This window comes from Cupressus sempervirens, chromosome 11 (assembly GCF_028749045.1).
Source record: "Cupressus sempervirens isolate cs-2001-9-10 chromosome 11, ASM2874904v1, whole genome shotgun sequence".
Taxonomy (NCBI): domain Eukaryota; kingdom Viridiplantae; phylum Streptophyta; class Pinopsida; order Cupressales; family Cupressaceae; genus Cupressus; species Cupressus sempervirens.
This window is the reverse complement of record NC_143128.1, coordinates 633602902-633624637: the sequence shown is the minus strand read 5'-3', so window position 1 is coordinate 633624637 and position 21736 is coordinate 633602902. Positions and strand designations below refer to the sequence as shown.

At 33.4% G+C, this 21736-nt stretch overlaps 1 protein-coding gene across 1 annotated transcript; it reads left to right on the top strand.

The window, feature by feature from the left end:
* The first annotated feature begins 18686 nt into the window (after nt 1–18686).
* LOC149531355 (F-box protein At2g27310-like) lies at nt 18687–19694 on the top strand. Its single transcript, XM_089810699.1, has one exon. It carries the CDS (start codon nt 18687–18689, stop codon nt 19692–19694), a length of 1008 nt encoding a protein of 335 aa, XP_089666825.1.
* Nucleotides 19695–21736: the final 2042 nt, after the last annotated feature.

The window sequence follows — 21736 nt, the reverse complement described above, 5'->3', positions numbered from 1 at the left end:
TTGGATCCAAATACAATCTTACAACCTCTTCCCCAAGAATATCACATGACTAAGGTGGACCGTATTGTTATGATGTGTAAGTGATGAGATTTAGTTTTGATTTGTTTAGAATCTAGATACATTATTTGAATTTATATTAGATTCTTTAATAGGACCCATTTTTTTAATCTTATCTTAGATTTTTTACTGTGTTAATTCTTCATTTGTAGGTCACCAAAGAAGAGGGCTAATAAAGTTGACACACAAGTGATAAAGGGTGAGATGCCAAAATCATCTACGAAATGGTATTATCAATTCACATCCTCAATAGTTGTTAGTGTTCTTTGTTCAAGTACCATTGTATGCTAATAATCTTATGCCTGGAATTGTAGAGGTTAAATTATGTCAATACTAAGTTTTGTAGCATCAATACTAAGGTTTTTAGCATCAATTGGTCATGCTAAGTATAGTAGTTGTATCATGAATCCTTCTGAACCAATATGACTAAGATTCTCGGAAGAAGACTAAACCATATCATCTGTCTACTCCCTCTTTATATAAGAGTTTGTCAAACAATGAGAATGAAACATTGATCATTACTCCCCCCTCAATGTAAAATTCTCATTGATTGCATTTTGTAAAGTTTTAAGTCACTATCAACCTCTATATCATTGTATTCTTCTTATAATCAAATTACACAACAATGAGAATATGAACAATGACTTCTTCACATGAACCAGGTGACAATTATAAATGCTACACCTTAATAAATTTTTGGGCTTGGTCTTTACCATTCGAGCTTATAATATAATACATTGGCTTCATTTGTATTTGGAAGTATTTATTATGTTTGTTCCAAAAAAAATTCTTCATTTGCCAATATGAAAATGTGACTATCATGAAAGGCATAGTCTTATAATTTGTAATTTGTATAATGGTATAAAAGCTTGGTTGTGGGTTTGAATCCAAACAACCTATGATGAGTGAATAGTGTCATGCAAGACACGGTCCTTCATTTCTTTTTCTATTTCAAACACATTCAACCATAATTACCACCATTACCACTACCAAGGGATGAAGTCTTGTAGGCTTATAGGTAAAATTTTGATTGGTAGTGATCTCCTTAACAAGGTAATCACCAACATTGGTGATCTTGCTACGAGGTGGACTAGTATCAGTGTCCAATGCAATACTCTCCTTAAAGTTGAGAAGCATGTTTGACCCATTCTCCTAATTGCTTCCCTCCCCAAATTTTCCATTGCCCTCGTGACCCTCCTTCTCATGCATTTATTCTATTTATTCTTCTACCTCCTCCTCCGCTTGGCCATTTTGCAACACCATCTCGATGGAACTCTAGCCTTCCTCAAAACCATTATACATGACCTCTCCTTCTTCAAGATATTCTATAAAAAGTTCCTCAACCCTTGAACCTTTCAAAACCCCAATCTCAATGGAAGGCTTCTAGACCAAAGGAATTAGTAGATCCAGTTCTTTAAGAGAAAGAGACAACAAATCCAATTTCCTAGTGACTAGATGGAAAATTGGGGAAATCATTTCAATTAGTTGTAAATCGAAAGGAATTATAAGTAAACTATATCAATATAATAAGTAATTTAGTAATTATATCAATATAATTTAATTAATAAGAAAATGAATTTATTACTCTAACATATAGTACATTATTTTGCACACAAAGGTGTTGAATTTGATGCTTAACAGATTTACATACATGTGTAATAAATAATAAGTGTTGTAGCTTTGGGATCAACGCTATAAAATGAATGATGTCATACTACATTCACAGAGGTACCAAAATATTTTATTTGATATGGAGACAAAAGAAAATGTGTATTCTTCATAACTACATTTGAGTCTCATGTATTATCATTTTCAGCTATTGACATCAGAGATTCCTTTACATCTTCATCATTGTATTGATCAACGAGTCCTTATTGCATGTACTAGTTCTAAGCCAATGACTAAGGTATGAAAGAGTTTACATTAAAATTTCATTATTATTGAAATTCAATATAAAATTCATAGGCACAATCGAGTGATAACTTTGATGGTTTTTGTAGGGTCTTATTACTCCTGACCATCAGTGTATCCCTAAGGTGTATATACAAAGGAATTATCAGCTAGCTGTAAGAAAATATTAAGTTTTATGTGTAAATATATTTTATTTTTATATATCAAATAGTTATTTATTCACATATAATTTTGATTGTAACATGTCGAGTTACAGAAGATTCTAGACTAATGGACTAGTGAGCATGTTAGGAAGATCTCATTATATACACCATCTCCCACTTGTTGGCAATTAAAGACAATTAGGAATTTATTTTGTTCCCCTAGCTGGAAAGAGTATATATCTAATGATGTACATTTTACACCTATATGGCATTATTGGGCATATGTTTTGTATAATTTTTTCTGTGTATGTCATTTTTCACATATATTTCATGTATGACATTATTATACATATGCTTATGATGTTTCAAATTATTGATAAATGAATTATATGATATTGTTAGACCTTATGGAATCAACTTTGATTTTTGTTATCACATTGGTTTGATGCTTGTATTACTGGATTAGTTGATTGGATGCTAAGATTTGATGATTGTGAATTTTAAGATATAATATTTTTAAAAATCAAGAAATTTCATAATGCATATTACCTTAGACCCATACAAATGTTTTTATATTTAAAGATAAATAGTTATCCATAGCTTACAAAGTTTAGCACCTTTATGTTGGTTGAATTCTTTGTTGAAATTTGTGACTATGGCTACATGAATGGTTTGAACGTATGATTTTATCACATGTTCTAGATGTTTTTGCATGTGAATGGTTTTATGCCACTTTAATTTTATGCCTATAAAATACTATATGCAATGGTGCTTCTTGTTAGCTTCAATAAGACCCTATCTTGCCCAACATGCTAAAACCTCAATAATGATGTTTTTTTTTGTTCATAGTTTGAATACCCATGTTTGTAGAGTTTGATTCTATTATTTTGATTTTATTAATAGCCCTGTGATATATTTTTTAATATTCCACATGTTTGGTTTTATATTCAATCAATCAACATATTTTCCTTTTAATTCTTCCACATTTGGCATATCCATCTAACAATGAACTTATGATACTCCCATCAAGAAGTGCATGATTGCATGGTTTTATGGTGGATGTCCCTCTCTTTTTTAAGTTCCAATTTTATTCATCTACATGAGTAAGGGAGATCAATTCCATTTCTTTCAATTGTATTTAAAGGTCATTAAAGTTTTTTCAAACAATGTGATTAAATAAATATTATTCAGCATTTACCTCTATCATCAAGGTTGATTCATTCCTCCAAAATTGAAAGCCAAACTTAACATAGAAAAGTAAAGCAAGCCTCAACTATATTCTCATTAAACACTGTGAATTCAAATATCTTTCACAGGGCATATCTCAGAGCTCGTGTGAGATATGGATGAGGTTCTAGTTCCTATAGGACCGTGTTGTAGAGATCTAAAATAACCTTGCTCACTTTTTGGAGATCGCATTCCATTTTCATTCTACAACGCCATCTCGGGTGATGCTGAAACTTGCAGTGTTGGCCAATACAAAGTTGCCAACTGCCAAATCTCTTTCATCTTTCATCGTGGGATCAAACTGTCTACTCCATTAGCTCCAAGTGGTCAGGTAAACCCTATCACCAACCTCATGCTATCCCCTTCAGTGCTCAGACGTTCTCAAGCATGTTGAACCAGAATGTCCCTAAGGGTCACTAAATGCCACAGGGCTGCAATCTTTGATGGGGCATATCTCAGAGTTCGTGCAAGATATGGATGAGATTCCAATTCCTACAGGACCATGTTGCAGAGACCTACAATAACATCTCTCACTTTTTGGAGATCACATTCTGTTTTCATTCTACAATGCCATCTTGGGTGATGTTGAAACTTGCAATGTTGGCTAGTACAAAGTTGCCAACTGCCAAATCTCTCTTATCTTTCATCATGGGATCAAACTATCTACTCCATTAGCTTCGGGTGGCTGGGAAAACCCTATCCCCAACCTTGTCCTATCCCCTTCAATGCTTGAACATTATCCGACACACCGAACCGGAATGTCCCTAAGGGTCACTAAATGCCATAGGGCTGCAATCTTTGATGGGGCGTATCTTGGAGCTCGTGCAAAGTATGGATATGATTCTAGCTCCTACAGAACTATGTTATAGAGACCTACAATAACCTCTCTCACTTTTTGGAGATCACACACTGTTTTCATATTACGACACCATCTCGGGTGATGCTAAAACTTGCAATGTTGGCCAGTACAAAGTTGCCAACTGCCAAATCTCTCTCATCTTTCATCTTGGGATCAAACTGTCTGCTCCATTAGCTCTAAGTGGCCGGTCAAGCCCTATCCCCAACCTCATCTTGTCCCCTTCAGTGCTCAAACGTTCTCAGGCACACTAAACTAGAATGTCCCTAAGAGTCACTAAATGCCATAGGGTTGCGATCTTTGATGGGGCATATCTCAAAGCTCGTGTGAGATATGGATGAGATTCTAATTCCTATAGGACCATGTTGTAGAGACCTACAATAACCTCTCTCACTTTTTGGAGATCACACACTATTTCATTTTACGACACCATCTCGAGTGATGTTGAAACTTGCAGTGTTGGCCAGTACAAAGTTGCCAACTACCAAATCTCTCTCATCTTTCATTGTGGGATCAAACTGTCTACTCCATTAGCTCTAGGTGGTCAGGTAAACCCTATCCCCAACCTTGTCTTGTCCCCTTCAGTGCTTGAACATTCTCAAGCACGTTGAACCAGAATGTCCCTAAGGGTCACTAAATGCCACAGGGCTGCAATCTTTGATGGGGCATATCTTAGAGCTTGTGCGAGATATGGATGAGATTCCAATTCCTACAGGACCGTGTTGCAAAGACCTACAATAACCTCTCTCACTTTTTGGAGATCACATTCATTTTTCATTCTACAATGCCATCTTGGGTGATACTGAAACTTGCAGTGTGTGATGGAAGGATCTTAATTATATTGTTGGAAAGTGTATCTAGCATGTCATTTTTGGAAAGACAAATCATGGAACTTGGTAACTGTTTCATAAGTTAATGAAATGTGTTACTACCAGATTATGTAAACTTAGGATTATATGATCTCCAAGAGTTTGGTTATGTTCTTTAGCGCACCTTGGACACAAGGTAGTGTGTAGCTTCTACTCCCTCTTTGTGAGTAATGTTAGTCACTTTGTATATGTAAATTTGTTTTAAATTGGGTATGTTATTTTTAACCTTAATGGTGATGAAGGATTAGCTTGAATCAGCTTGTAACTATCTAGCCACCAAATTTTTTGTGATTCCATCAAATGTGGGTTTTGTTCATATTTATTTATTTATTTTTATTTTTTGTGCTCTTGACCGTTGAGGCTTTGAATTTAAACTTGTGCACTTTGGTTTTTTAAATTTTATGTTCTTGAGGTGGCTAGGAGGTATGTTCTATGTTGCTAGTTATGTGTTGTGATGTTCTCTATCAGGTTCAATGTGGAACATTGATAGAATGTATAAGGGAGTAGATTGCGAAGAACATACCATTCTCCTTTTTGTAATACACTATTTATTATGTTTTAATTAAACTCACTTCTAAATCCTATCTTCCACTTGGACCTATTCCTCTTTTGGCAATCCTTGAGATTGCCAATTCTTATTAATTCAAGTAGAGAGAAGATGAACTAGATTAATACAGTGACCTATAGATTGAAGAAGGATGGTTAAGAAATGGTCTACCAGAGATCAGCCAAGGATAAGGATAGCATAGTAAGAAAATGATTATTTATCTGGTGGATATAAGTTTTTTATATAACAAACCATTTATATGCATAGTAAAAGAACTGAATATAGATTTGAGACATATTGATCACCTGCAGTCTTATCATCTTCACAATTATGAAACTTTTGTTTCACTATTTCATTCAGGTTTATTGAACTTTCTTTATGAGGTCATTTATAGATGGGATGTTCAAAGGTTCAGTTCCTATGGGCTATCAATACTTCAACTATACTTTAAGTACACAATTATCAATATGGGAAAAAATGGAACTTGTTGTATTTTGAAGTACTAAGAAGATGGCCTTGCCCTTCCCCAGGAGTTTCAAAAATGGAAGACATTAGGTAAGAGAGTGAAAATGTTACTATCGCTTCAACGCACATGACACAATTGGAAATGCAAATTTTGATGGTAATCATTTTGTGATAAGGGAGAGACTAGGGATGATCATTGTTACTATCTCTTTAGTAGTGGATTTTTGTTTTCTCTTGAATTTGGTGGTGGGGGATCAGTGGTAAGTCTCCTTGGATATTCCTTCTTATGATGTTAGTGACAAGTGTTGCTCTTTGAAAACACTTGTACAATCTTGTTTAAATTATTAGATAAAATCAGAGAATTGTAAGTATTAAACATGATTAGCCTTTAGTTCCTAGAAGATCTTTATTTCCCCATCAATGCATTTAGAAAGTTAAGTTTTAAGAAGATCATAAATAGAAAAAATTAGAGAAGTGATTTAAACATTTATTTTGATTGGAAACATGTGAGTCTTGAGTTTCCTCTGCCTTTTAAAGAATGTTTCTTAGCTAGCAGACCTAATTCCACATTCCATAAGAATTTCATTGCGCTAAAGATTTAGGAAACCAACTGCTCTAAGATAAAGCTTCACGGTCAATAATAATCTAGCCTATTGAGGTACATAATACTTCTCAATTAAACTTGTGTTAATTCAATATTAATTTTGTAATTAACTACAATTTCAGTATCTGTGTACAAGGGGTGACTGAGAAAACTATTTGAGGTCCAATTTGAAAATATATTTGTAAGGATCTCGACCAAGGTTCACAACTTCGATGATTAATACATTAATTCAGGCTAGAACCCCACTACAAAAAAATAATATATAAAAAAGGTAGTGAATAACGTCATGTCTAGACCCAAATCAACCAATGAAAGTCAAATCAGCATAATGTGGAACAACAATATATGCATTGAGTGGGTTGTCATAAAAAAGCTTTAGCATAAAATTCATGTCTAGAATTAAAAGACCTTAAAGAAAATTTATGCTTGAACACAAATGGCCATTCAAAACTGAATATGATTACAATATGAGAAATAGCATTACAAGAACTTGTAATGCTCTTGTGAACATCATGTTAATTCTTGTAAGAATCCCTAAGATGCTTGTTATACTCAAAATTTTGTTGAAATTGAATTAATTTTTATCCTGTCGATTAATTGGCTTAGGGTGATATATGCTTCTTGGATGGAATAATGAGTTCGTGATTAACTCTCTATTAAGATTCATAGCATCTTCTAGTTATTTGCAAAGGAAATTTATAAATTAAGCTAATGTCATATGGCTTGCTTGAGAAAGATGTTTGTGTTCTTATTGATGGGTACTAATGACTATCCACATTTAGTTCTTCAATATCCTATTTGACAAGCTTTCCATAGACATTTCTTTGCCATACTAAGTATTTTTGAAAACATCTATGAGTAGAAGCACTATAGTAGATACTACATGATGTTTTAACAAATAAAGTAATGGGTTAAAGACTATTATTTCCAAGGTATTATGTCATAGTATTTTAATTTTAATGATCTTAGATTAATGATATTCTTGAAGGTAACTTCAACATGCAGCAAGAAAGACAACCTACAGCCAAGGCTATATTGTGCCTATAACCAAAGCCATAAATGCTCACAGCCAAAGCCACTAGTGCACATAGCCAAAGCCATGGATGCTTATAGCCAAAGTTACGAGTGTTTGCAGCCAAAGCCATGAGTACATGAAGTTGATGATCATAATTGTTTACAACTATTCACCAGAAACAACTTCTTTGCAATTTTTGAGAAATACTAATAAAGCAAAAAAGAACATCTACTAGTTGGTAGACATAATGGCAACTCTCTAGCAATTGAATTTAATTTCATACATGCACATATCTAATTTAATGTCATACACGAACATATCTAATTTAACATCATACATGAACAAACATATAATATAAAATGATAACCAATAATGTCATATACATTAACAAACACATAATATATTATGATAACTAATAATGTCGTATATGAACAAACATATCATATATTAACCAATAATGTCATACATCAAATATAGAATGTCATATGTACATCAAATGTGTATCAAATATGTCTCTCTAATGCCTATATGTATACATGGGGAAGGAAACAACTCTCTCTCTCTCTCTCTCTCTCTCTCTCTCTCTCTCTATATATATATATATATATATATATATATATATATATATATATATATATATATATATATATTGAATATCTCAACTACATCTTTTCCTTCCCACGAGGGGAAGGAAAAAAGTCTCTCAACGTCCTCTACCATCGTGTGGAGGGTGACAGTGGAGATGACGGGGCCCTCCTGACATGCTCACTTGACCTCTTGTTGAGGCTCTTCTCCAGGTCCAACTAATACAAAGAAAGTAGATATGAATCAATATTTATTAGACATTGAAATAAAATATATGTACACACAAAATCAATTATTTTCTTACCGCCAATAAATAGTCACTCTGTAAGTCCACCTCAAATGCTCATGGATGATCAGGCGTGACAAGACCCTACAAAAATTCAATAAATATAATCACTTAGAAATAACATTAAAAATTTTGAGATTAACTATTATAAACAACAACTAAAATGAAGAAAATTATTTCATACCTCTGTCAGTGGCTGTGAGCTAGCCATAGCTGCGGCCACTCCACTATCAACAGACTGTCGCAGATGAGGAGGTGTGTCCGACATCATGAGCTGCATGTCATAAAATATACATTATATCTAACACGAAACATTGAATAAATATAATCAAATGAATTAAATTAACATTAAACAACTGTACCTGTGTGAAGCTCGTATGATGTCTCTGCTCTATGTCTGTGGTAAAGGTTAAGCGTCCTGTGGAGAACTGAGGCACATGCATAATTTTTTTTTTCAATCCTTAATATGATTATGTAATAAATATATGTATTAATTAAAATGATTAAATTGATACATACCTCAAGACTCGTCGAAGGGACAAAAAATGGGCCTAGAGGATCGTTGCTAGGCTCAACAACACTTTGACCCTAAATTTTGAAAAATGTCAATAAATGCTAATTAATTAATCATTCACTATACATATGAAATGTGATCAAATTAGTAATTTACCTGTGTTTCAATGCCAAATGTCTCATTTAGGAACTGATCGGTGACAAGCCCATCATCCGCACCATCTCCGGCATGAGTGCCAAATGTGCATAGGGATCTGCATGAAGTGCACATGTGACCACGATGCATAGAAGGCTCCCCCTCAACTAATGGGCTCGTGGAATGGATGAGGGTTTGCATCAAAGCATTAATGGTCCCTAGCATGCTGGCCTCTACATGTTCCTTCACAATTGAAGGAATAATCACATGCTCATGTTGTGGATGGACTATAGGTGCCCTAACTACATTAGGGTCACGACGTGCTCCTGGCCTCTCAAATGTTGACCCCCCACTTCTACCCTAGGAGTCTAACATATCAAAATAATTAGGGATCTCCCCAAGGACAAACTCACAATATGATTTCTTCAAAAAATACATGGGGACCTCGTGATTTTTGCAAGGAGGGGCATCAAAAATCATCCACCATCTATCCCAAAAATTATTTCTAATAGCATCGTGTATGCACCAATGGATGGGGAATCATTTAGTACCCTCTCTAACAGTATTTTGCTCATTGAGTTTTCTAAATAATGCACATATACTACCTTTTGGTATTTCTTTTTTTTTAACATCTTCATATGACAATTTATTTGCATAAAATCTTTTTTGTTCATCCCTCTTAGCCAGCCAAATATCTAACTGACCACTAACTGAGGCTATTTGAGTGTTAATGGATTCACGGGATGATGCCAATTGAGCCCTCATTGGATTGGTTTGTCTAGATTCTTTCAACCAAGCAATGAGTCTTTCTAATTCAATTTTGCCTCTCTATTTCATTTATTATATTTTCTTGTGTGTCTGGCGGAGGTCTTGCAATTGGTGTGGGTTGTGGAATTTGTTGTTCTTCTTGAGGAGGGTTTTGATTTTGAGGTTCTTGAGGGTTTTGTGGATTTTTCGGTTGATTAAGGACATTTTCTAATAAAAAATAAATTGAAATCCAAATAAATAAACAAATCTAAATAAAATTTGTAAAAACCCTACAAAACAATATCCAAAACCAATAAAACAATATGGAAAACATATTAAACAATGCAAAGTTAAGTTTATATCACTTACCTCGTCGTCGTGGGTATGCTCGTTGTCTTGGATTTCGTCGATGAGGAGGCATTTTGGCAAATGGTGGTGAAATTTTGATGTCAAACCTACGTACGCACTGTTGGAGAGCCAAAAAACAAGATGAAAATGATGGGACACGGGTCTACAGCCCATCATATACCTTTTTTGTCATCAGAATAGTGTGTAAGCGCTATTGAAAATTAGAAGAAAAAAAAACCTTGTCATCTTTTTGCCACCACAACTCGGTGCATATATATATATATATATATATATATATATATATATATATATATATATATATATATATATATATAGATATGAAGTTATGTCAGAGAGAGTGATAGATGAGATGGGAGAGATGAGATGAGAGTGGTTTAGGGTTTAGAGAGATGGGGTATAGGAGTTAGAGAGTGGTTTAGGGTTTAGAGAGATGGGGTATAAGAGTTAGAGAGTAGTTTAGGGTTTAAAGATTTGGGGTTTAGGAGTTAGAGAGTGGTTTAGGGTTTAGAGAGATGGGTTTTAGGAGTTAGAAAGTGGTTTAGGGTTTAGAGTGATGGGGTTTAGGAGTTAGAGAGTGGTTTAAGGTTTAGAGCAATGAAGTTTAGGAGTTAGAGAGTGGTTTAGGGTTTAGAGCGATGGAGTTTAGGAGTTAGAGAGAAATAGAGGGGAGAGATAAAGTTACGTTAGGGATTATGGGTTAGGGTTGGGATAGATAACGTTATGAGAGAGAGAGAGAGAGATATTAAGTTATGGTTAGAGAGTGGTTTAGGGTTTAAAGAGATGGGGTTTAGGAGTTAGAGAGTGGTTTAGGGTTTAGAGAGATGGGGTTTAGGAGTTAGAGAGTGGTTTAAGGTTTAGAGAGATGAGGTTTAGGAGTTAGAGAGTGGTTTAGGGTTTAGAGAGATGGGGTTTAGGAGTTAGAGAGTGGTTTAGGGTTTAGAGAGATGAGGTTTAGTAGTTAAAGAGTGGTTTAGGTTATAGAGAGATGGGGTTTAGGAGTTAGAGAGTGGTTTAGGGTTTAGAGAGATGGGGTTTAGGAGTTAGAGAGTGGTTTGGTGTTTAGAGAAATCAAGTTTAGGGGTTAGAGAGTGGTTTAGGGTTTACAAAGATGGGGTTTAAGAGTTAGAGAGTGGTTTAGGATTTAGAGCAACATTGTTTAGGAGTTAGAGAGAGATAGAGGGGAGAAATGAAATTATTTTAGAGATTATGGGTTAGGTTTGGGATAGATGAGGTTTTGTGTGTGTGTGTGTGTGTGTGTGTGTGTGTGTGTGTGTGTGTGAGAGAGAGAGAGAGAGAGAGAGAGAGAGAGAGAGAGAGAGAGAGAGAGAGATGAAGTTATGTAAGAAAGAGATAGATGAGATGGGAGAGATGAAGTTACGTTACGAATTAAATGGGGTTAGGGAGCGGTTTAGGGTTTAGAGAGATGGGGTTTAGGAGTTAGAGAGTGGTTTAGGGTTTAGAGAGATGGGGTTTAGGAGTTAGAGAGTTATATAGGGTTTACAAAGATGGGGTTTAGGAGTTAGAGAGTGGTTTAGGGTTTATAGCAATGGAGTTTAGGAGATAGAGAGTAGTTTAGAGTTTAGAGTGATTATGTTTAGGAGTTAGAGAAAGATAGAGGGGATAGATGAAGTTATGTTAGGGATTATGGTTTAGGGTTGTGATAGATGAGGTTGTGTGTGTGTGTGTGTGTGTGTGTGTGTGTGTGTGTGTGTGTGTGTGTGTGTGTGTGAGAGAGAGAGAGAGAGAGAGATGAAGTTATGTTAGGGATTAAATGGGGTTAGAGAGTGGTTTAGGGTTTAGAGAGATGGGGTTTGTAGGAGTTAGAGAGAAATTTAGGGTTTAGATAGCGGTTTAGGGTTTAGAGAGATGGGATTTAGGAGTTAGAGAGTGGTTTAAGGTTTGTAAAGATGGGGTTTAGGAGTTACAGAGCAATTTAGTATTTAGAGAGATGGGGTTTAGGTGTTAGACAGTGGTTTGGGGTTTAGAGAGATGGGATTTAGGAGTGGGAGAGGTGAAGTTACATTATAGATTATGGGGTTTAGAGTGCAGTTTAGAGAGAGAGAGAGAGAGAGAGAGAGGTTTTAAGATTATATGGTTAGAGAGTGGTTTAAGGTTTAGAGAGTAGTTTAGGTCAGCATATTTGGATTTGAAGTTCAATATAGGAGTTAGAGTCTAATTTGATTCAATGTGAGAGTTTTAGTTCGAATTTGATTAGGTTTAATGTTGTGATTTAATTACATTTAATGTTAAGTTTTTCTCCTGCTTAAGGTCCAATGTTAAGGTTTCAATTAGAATTTATTTGTGTTCACAGTAAGACGTAAATACTCATTTAGTTCAAACTAATGGTTTTAGTTACCAGCTTACAGTTGTTTCTAAACCTTTACCTTTATAACAATTTCTAATGATTTTTAATAAAAATAAAATAAAAATATTTAAATTCTATAATTTACAACTAACTAATTTTCTATATTTAATAAAAATTTTCTATCATTTTCTAAAGTTTCTAATTGTTGTAGTATTTTCTAAATTTTATAATATTTTCAAAAAGTTCTAATTGTTCTAATATTTTCTAAATTTTCTAATAGTTTATAAAGTTTCAAAATTTTCTAATATTTTCTAAATTTTCTAATATTTTCTATATATTTTATACTATTTTCAAAATTTTCTATATTTTTCTACATAATTTTCTAATATTTTTCTAAATTTTCTAAATTTTCTTTATAATTTTCTACTATTTTCAAAATTGTCTACATAATTTTCTAGTATTTTTCTAAAATTTCCAAATTTTCTATATAATTTTCTACATAATTTTCTACTCTTTTCTATAAATAATGTTTTATAATTTCTCTAATAATTTCTAAGTTTTACTAAATTTTAATACATTTTCTAAACTTTATCTAATATTAGAGTACTTAAAAACATAAATGTATAATAATATAAAATATTTTGAACTCTTTAAAATAATTTACATTAAAAATACACATTAAAAACTATATTTCTACCTAAGAAAACATAAAATAAAACTTAAAACATATTTAAAAATCAGGGGAAATTGCTGACATGCCTGATCCAGCCGAATGACTCCTATAGCTCTTCTCGCTCTGCAATTCTAGTAAGGTCGTCTCATGAAAATAACTTGTGGATTTGTCTTTTTGCGGCTTATATAATTTTCAACGTTTCAGCCAGATCGGATCCGGCCAGTCGAGTTAGATCCGGTCGGATCCCTGTGGATGTGCACACACCACTTGGCATACAGTCAGCACCACATAGTTTCGACCAGATTTCATCCCCCCAAAACTTAAAAGTTAGCCCCAAAGGTGACATAGATCCATATTTTCACCCAAGAAGAAAGAAATGGTGTCCCCAAATTGATTGATGCCTCCTAGAACTAGGTCAAAAACAAAGTCTGCAATGCTTGCTCAAGAGATAGTTCAAAGGATTGACACCATGGACCAAGAACACCATAAAGGTGAAGAGCTTACTCTATCAGGAACTCAAGTGGTGGGCATCGAGGTGATAGGCACTCTGAATGTAATTCAATCCAGGTTTATGACTCCTCCCAGAACTAATCTAGGAGCAATGGTGGAAAATACTATTTTGCCCTAAATGTCTAATTTCGTTAGTAAGAAACACAATCTTCAGCTAGTATCTATGTCAGTAAAAGACATAGTCACTAAATATGCTTCCCATACTCCAAAGAACAAAAAGATAAGGAATGATCCATGTCTAACTAAGAATCATATCACAGGGAAGGTGACAACGAAAGTAGCCATATACAGACAGAAGGAAGTTTCAGGTGAAGTGGAAGTTGAAGACTTTAAAGTCACCATTGTAGACTTGGGAGTTCTTACCAGGGACATTGACAACCATATTTTCAAGTTCTTAGCTGATCATATGTTAATTCAGTTAGAGAAGGATAGAAAGGAAAAGAGGGAACTCAAAAAGTTAATTGTCACCATGGTAGAATATATAGATTCTTTAATGAATGTCGGTGCCCTCCCTTTGATACAAGTTCCTCAATCTTTCAATAATAAACCCTCTGATAGTCAACAATTGGTTGAATAAATGCAGAAGGGGAGGCTACTTTCAAAGGCAATGAACGAATGGGTAGGATCCATTGCAAAGGAAGGAAGGAAGTTTATTTTGGAGATCACTACTAGTATGCAAAAGGGGAAATGTTATTGGGGGGAGTTTAGACTCTTGTTCCTACATGGAAAATAAACCAAATTTGATGTCAAGCAGTCATTTTCCAAGTGCATGAAGTGGAAAAGTATGGCATAATAAAGTTCCTGAGTGAAAATCCTATGAAATCCATAGATCCTTGCATGCTCTTCATTTTGAAGAGTAATATGAGTTGGAAAGAGTGTCTTTATAAGGATGCCATAGAGGAGATGTGTGTAGTTGAGAATGAAGTCACTGAGATGCATAAAGAGATATTGAAAGACATGCAAATAATAAACCCTACAAGCATCTTGCAATTTTACGACAGGAGCGTAGATTCAGAGACTTTAACAAAAAGCTTCTAAGATGCCATGTTTAAAATCAGAGATAGTGAGAACACTACATCCTAGGATTTTACAATAGTTCCTATATATTGAATTAGTGTTATATCTAAATAGGGAGCTCATGTCTAGGAAAAGCAGAAGGATCAAAGAACTGAGGTGGCATAAGGATGCATTTAGGTCGAAGCTGCTCAACTTAAAGAACCCTCATTCCCACATTTTTAAGGAATTTATGAGCACCTTCCAAAGCTATAAATTGGTAAAGCAAAAAACCAAAGATGATGAGAAGATCGACAATGAAATTTAGTTATGTGCAGTTGTTTTGTTTCCTATTTTAAAACTGCTTTTAACTATTATGTTTGATAACCATTTGTAACTGAAATGGTTGGGTTTTGATGGAGGCCTTTTGGGTTTTTAAAAACTATATATGATGGGGCATAGAACTTAGAAAGGGTTAGCTTTTAGTGATATAGAAAAACAATCTTAGCAGTAGTATTGGTTTTTTTTTAAAGGCTTTTTAAAATAGCAATTGATAGAAAGTATAGATATATGCAAATGTTGTTCTTTTCAAGATTTTACATCAATATATCTGTTAGTATCTATTCAAATTTAAGACTTGGAGTTTGGACTTAGTCACTCACAATTACTTTGAGAACCATTATGGTGATTGTCAATAATGTTGATTTTTGTCTTAAATTGTCATAATAGATCTTTTAGTCTTTTTCAATTTCATATGATTGAAAATATGAGCTATTCTTTGAATGTTGTTTGGCTTTGAGAAGAATGTGTTCTTTTCAATTTTATTTCATTTCTAAGAATCTCTATATTACACCTCTATACCTAGGAGTACGTGAGAGACTCTTAAGCATTTTCGGGTAAAAGTGCATCCATACATTTATTGTTTTTTTAAAATTAAAGTCATTGATGATCTATCAAAGGGGAGCTGTACCTTTAAGAATTTAGAGGGAAACGATTAACAAAAATGTTTACCCAACTGTAGTGAACATAATTGATTTCCTACCTTGGGTATAGACTAAATTATTTAGTTTCTAAGGGGAGACAATTTGTTCGCCAACAAGAGGTTAGCATATGATTTCAAAAATAGAAAGTTAACCTATTATTTCTTTTAGAAAATCTTTTTTTTCCTTAAATTGGTTTAAATTTTTTTTTCAAAAATATATTAGTTTATTTTTAAAATTAGTTTAGCTTTTAGATTTTTAAATTAATTTAGTTTTTAGTTTTTATAATTATTTTAGTTTATTTTTTCCTCTTTTCTTTATCCACGCTATTATTTTTCATGTTGTTTTTCTATTAATTTTTCATAATAGATTTATTATGTGGAGATTTCTTTAGATGGTCATTTTATACATATGCGAAAATGAAATATAATATTCTTTTAGTCGATTTGATTTTTATTTTATTTTTCTTTTAAATTGAAAATTAATTGTAGTTAAGTTTATTCACATTAAATTATATTTTTAAAAATAATTTTATTATTAAATACCTACAAGCTCATCATTGAAAGCACAAAAGTATGCAACTACTAGTTTATTTTATATTTGAAGGTTTGCCTTCTTTAATCTTGGTTACTCTTGCAACTTTCTAGTTCAATTCTAAGAATTTGACTTAAATTAAAAATAAATAAATAAACCTCTTTCATTTTAAATTATTTTTAATGAATTATTTACATTTTACTTGATATATATTTGGTCAACTTAATGTCACCCCATGACATTTAAAAATAGTCATTTGTACAATTCACACACATTATCATACCAATAGAACATTCAAGGTTGAGGTGGCACATTTGATCAAGGAATAATTATTCTATAAATATTTAGTTTTAGAGCTCAATAAGAATCTATTACACTTGAATCTATAAACATTGTGAATTTGCATATGTTTGTTGTGAATTGATTGGTGTGAATTGAAGGATTACTTTTTCTCAAGAGACTTTCTTTATACATTTAATATTATAAAGTTTTTAAAATTTATTGTAGCTATTGTGTTATATATCTTTCCATAATATATAAACTCCCACATTTATTCTTTGGATCATATTTATAATTGTGAGCTTTATCAAAGAATATTTTTATAGTTGCATATCTAAACGTTGAGTATTTAAAGTTAAACATAAATGACTTTCTTGAAATAGTGATTATCAAGTAAATTTCACAAGAACAACGAATCACTCGACGAGCATGGTTGAATATAAAATTTAAATTTTTGATTAAGGGTCAAAACAAGTTTTTTACAAGGGACTCGAAACCCCAAGAGATTATAAATTAGATAAAACATTTAAGCCCCAAAACAAAATAGTGTCGAATAGAACCAACACACCCACTACAAAATCAATAAGAAAAATCCTACAACCAAGCCACAAAAAATAACAACAACAAAAAAACCAAAAAATCAGAACTACCAGTGCACCCAAAGTCACATCAATTCCTTGACATTCTTATCCACCTTCCCAACCAACCTATTCAGACGGTCCAAAGTCTCCCTCATTAACCCTTAACAACTATTAGAGACTAGATTTTTCATTTTGTCAATTCTTTCGTTCATGTCCTTATACCCTTTATTACCATCACCCCTAACTTTATCCTTCTCACTCCCTTCCACCATTGTGCTTTGAATTTTGATCATCTTAGTCTGGAGGTTTTTGCATTTCAGAGTTAGCATCTTAATGGAGTTGAAAAACCATTTCTCCATATGAAAAGTATAAAGAGAAATGGCTTTCGCCATTTACAAAACATTAAAGAGAGGGTCAACCTTAACATCCCTCAATTCCTACTCTAACAATTTTACCTCAACCTCATCCAGATCCACCCTTCTGAACATCATAATTTGACTCATTAGTGTCCTTTTCCTTACCTCTATTAAAAAATTTAAATTATTAACTTTAATTTTACAGATATTTTCCTTGAAAAGCTGGTAAGATTAGTAGTGAAGGCTAAAGATAATGAGATTAAAAAGTAGTAAAATAATTAGATGGCACTAAAAATGGGTAATGGCTATACACCCAATTATTTAGTAAATATTACCTAAGGGACACTTAATTTTTTTTCATGATAAGCTGTCTATTTCTATGTTACCATTTTACTAAATAAGTGACTACATAAGCTATTATCCTAAAAAGGTACACGAACAACATAAAAAGGCAGCATGAGCACACGCGTTGAGAGGGAACGGCTGGAACATAACACATTAAGCTTAATTCTTAGACCAAAAGTGTTAAATACTGATTTTTTTTAAGCTTAATTCTTCCCTGTTTAAAGATGCCGTTTTGAGAAGGACGACGAGGATATCCTTTCGGACTGTTCTTAGGTCGACAAAATCTACAGCCAAAAACGTAATCCAAACAACCGGCCTTGCAATGGCACACTCTACGAAGCTAATCGACAGCAACAATCAAATGTTTATAATTGCAGATGGCATCATGAGAAAAAAGGGATTCAATAATCCATATAACTTGAAGCGAGCTCTCTCCACGTGTAATGCTTGGCAAAGGTGCTTCTTTAACATTATATTGTATACGATCACACGCAACCTGCCATGCGTTGAACTGGCTGCAATTCCTTTCAAATGCTTTAAAAAGCTGAATGACTCCCTCCTTCACGCACCCCAATTTATCGGGTTTCCCAATAATTAGAAAAGAAACAATCCTGTCAATATATTTAGACTTCTATTGAAAGACATCGGTGTCTGTACCCCTACACAGATTTTCTTCGAAGGTGGGATTCTTCAAATTTTCTCTGCATCAAAGGCTTTGATCATTCTGTGAATGCTCCCAATTGGTTGATTATATTAGCAGAGCTCTACAGCACTGTCGGATTTAAAATAGTGAGATAGAGATGATGTTGAATAGTGATATTATCGACCAGATCTTATGCCGCGTGGATGGCACAACACTTGCAAATGCAGGATGTGTCTCCTCAGAGTTTTGGTCTGTTGCAAGGGAAGAAAGAATATGGGAAGAAGCCTGCCGTTCTAAGTGGCCATCTGTAGAAAACCCAAATGTTAAAGATTTGATCTCTTCCTCGTTGGGTGGATTTAGAAATTTTTATGCAAACTGCTTTCCCTTCATTGCTTATGAATCTAATGCTGGTGATTGCCCAAAGCAATGCAATACTAGCAGTGCTGCTCCCTCTGATTTTGTGTCAGTTGTAGATGTGCAATACAAAGATAAACTCGTCTTTTCCAAAGTAGTTTGGGGAATCCCATCAGCTGGAGATTTTGAGGGGTGGTTCTCGAACTGCCCCTTCAGGATTGACATCCTCAACTTTGATGAACACCATATTATTACAAATGGGCTGCCAACAATTGTGTCTGTTGACAAGCAGAGGAAGGATGGTGAATTTTGGGGACAATTTATGGAGAGTATTAAGTTAAGCTGGATTGTGATAAACAGGAGAACAGGGAAAGCTGCTAATCTTTCAAGCTGGAGTCCTTTGAATGGGATGAGAGATTGGCCATCAGATAAGGACTTTGTAATATCCTTTGGCTCCATATTACCTGCCCAAGAAATATTGCCTTGCAATGCTGTGCAATGTAAGTTGGTGATGAAGTGTAGACTTTCTGATGGTGATAATAGCAGCTTGAAGATTAGTGAACTGAGTATGCAGTTGGAAGACATGATGGGTGCTCATGTTAATGGGAGACATAGTCTGCGTATTTTTGAAAGAGCCCTGGATTGCGCAAGGACTAAGAACCACAATAAGGTTTTGGAATGTCACAAAAGATACTTGAGAGAACAGTGCAAATTGAGGGAAACAAAGATGAGAAGTGAAGGTCGTCTTAATGCTTTGTTTATTCTGTGTGGCATTGTTGCATTTGCTTCATTTTGGTCTTACTTTTTCTGACTGAAGGGTTCCCTTCTATGATCCGGGTTCCTCCGACCATTATCACAATTGGGAAGCTATAGATAATTCAATTCAATTTATTTATTAATACATTTTTATTCATTCAATGTGTCCAATGGCCTGCATTTTTATTCATCTCTGTCAAGTAGAGAATTAATCGTTGTCTAATTTCTGATGACAAACCACATTGTCTCGATTGTGGAACCTCAATGAGGATCAATCTTATTTCCGAGGAAAACACTCATAGACATTATATCATTATGTCAATTACGAAAGTTAATATCATACAAATTTAATCTAATCTAATCTGACAAATAAAACAATTAAAACCGAATACATAGTTAAATAAATTAAATGAAATTAATTTAAGGATGTGGTTATTCTCTAACAAAATGTACATTAACCAAAAATTAAAAATTTGAAAATTGTAACAGATTTTTCTGAAATTTTTAACATTTGTTCTTCATGATCCAGATGTTTTATAATAAAAAATAAGAAAAAATAATTGAAAAAAATTACTATATTTTCAGAAATCTGAAAAAAAGGTTTGACTTTTCAATAACCGACGCCTTAATTTAAACCATTTTATAGATGACACTTCATTGTTGCTTGCTTTCTTTTTTGTTGCTCACGTAAACTAATAGAAATACACTAATGCATCACATTAATGACAGACAAATATGATAGCGAGAATATCAAAGTTAATGTGGTTATCAAAATTGAGGACTATGATCTCTATCTATTGGATTCGAAGACCAATTGATTGGATGATAAAGATGACTCGGGATTGAAAGTGATCAACATAAAACATATAATGAGAGGACTTTTAAGTGAGAATACATGAGAAATATGCAATTCCAAGTGGATTAGTGAAAATAAATATTAAGATATTTTTTTTCTATAAAATTTGTCATTTCAAAGCGGAGGAAAGTAATTGTGAGGGATGAGTGGAGAAAGATAGAGTTAAAATGCTCAAAGGGAGGTGTTAAGTGGGGAGATAAATCAATGTAATAAAAAATGAAATATAGAAAGGAATTGTAATGATCGAGATTGACATCTTCAAATTCAAGAAACCATTATAAAATAAGCATGGAGAATACTATAAGAATCAAGGAGTGTTAAGATTTTAACCAAAGACGCCTATAATGACCATCAACAATATGTCTAACATGGTTGTTACTATAAAATATGGCATGCAGTTCAAATGCAACACATTTATCAAGGTGTTGCTTTTTTTTCATGTGTTTCTTACACATATCTTCATGCTCATTACATGTGAGATCATACATTTATGCAAGTAAAAGAGATACTTGCAATGCATTATTACTAGAACTATTTATGAATTGAATAGTTAAAGGATGCGGTGACATGATAAGTCTATGGATGCAGACACTTTTGTTAAAAGAATTAGTCTGATACAACTCCATAACATTAAAGATCACTGAGCTTCTAGGCATGATGTTGGGATAGAATATAAATTCATAATGCACATGATAGTATGAGACAAATACATATTAAACTAAGCATGTTGTAACAAATAGATGAAGAATATGTATATCTTACTATCATAGCATTGCTTAACATTACAAGTATCCATATTGCATAAACAAAAAACACCAAAGGAGAAAAGCTCCCTCTTTGACATCAATGTTAATACCTATAGAAACACTCCCCATGTCTTCCAAGAGGAACAAAGACATCTACTCTTATAAAAACTCTACTAAACATACTACCTTGTTTCTTATATTGCATAACAACAAACTAAAAATTGCTAAACATTTTGTGAACATCCTCATCTATGTCTTTGACATTAATGATAATGGAAGCAATATCACGTTTCAAAGAAAATTTGATTAAAAATGAAAAATTTCCTTGAAATGTGTCAACTTTCCAAGAAACTATTTGAGAGAAGAGAGGGGTAAGATCCTTAACTATTATCTTAAAAATTCAAATACATTCAAAAAGGGTTTGGTAAAAATTTATGCAAACTGACCAGTGATAGAAACATATTCCAAAACAAGATCACTACTCAATACATCTTC

Excerpts from the sequence above, each read along its gene's own strand:
- LOC149531355 (XM_089810699.1), top strand. The coding sequence starts at position 18,687 with ATGATGTTGAATAGTGATATTATCGACCAGATCTTATGCCGCGTGGAT.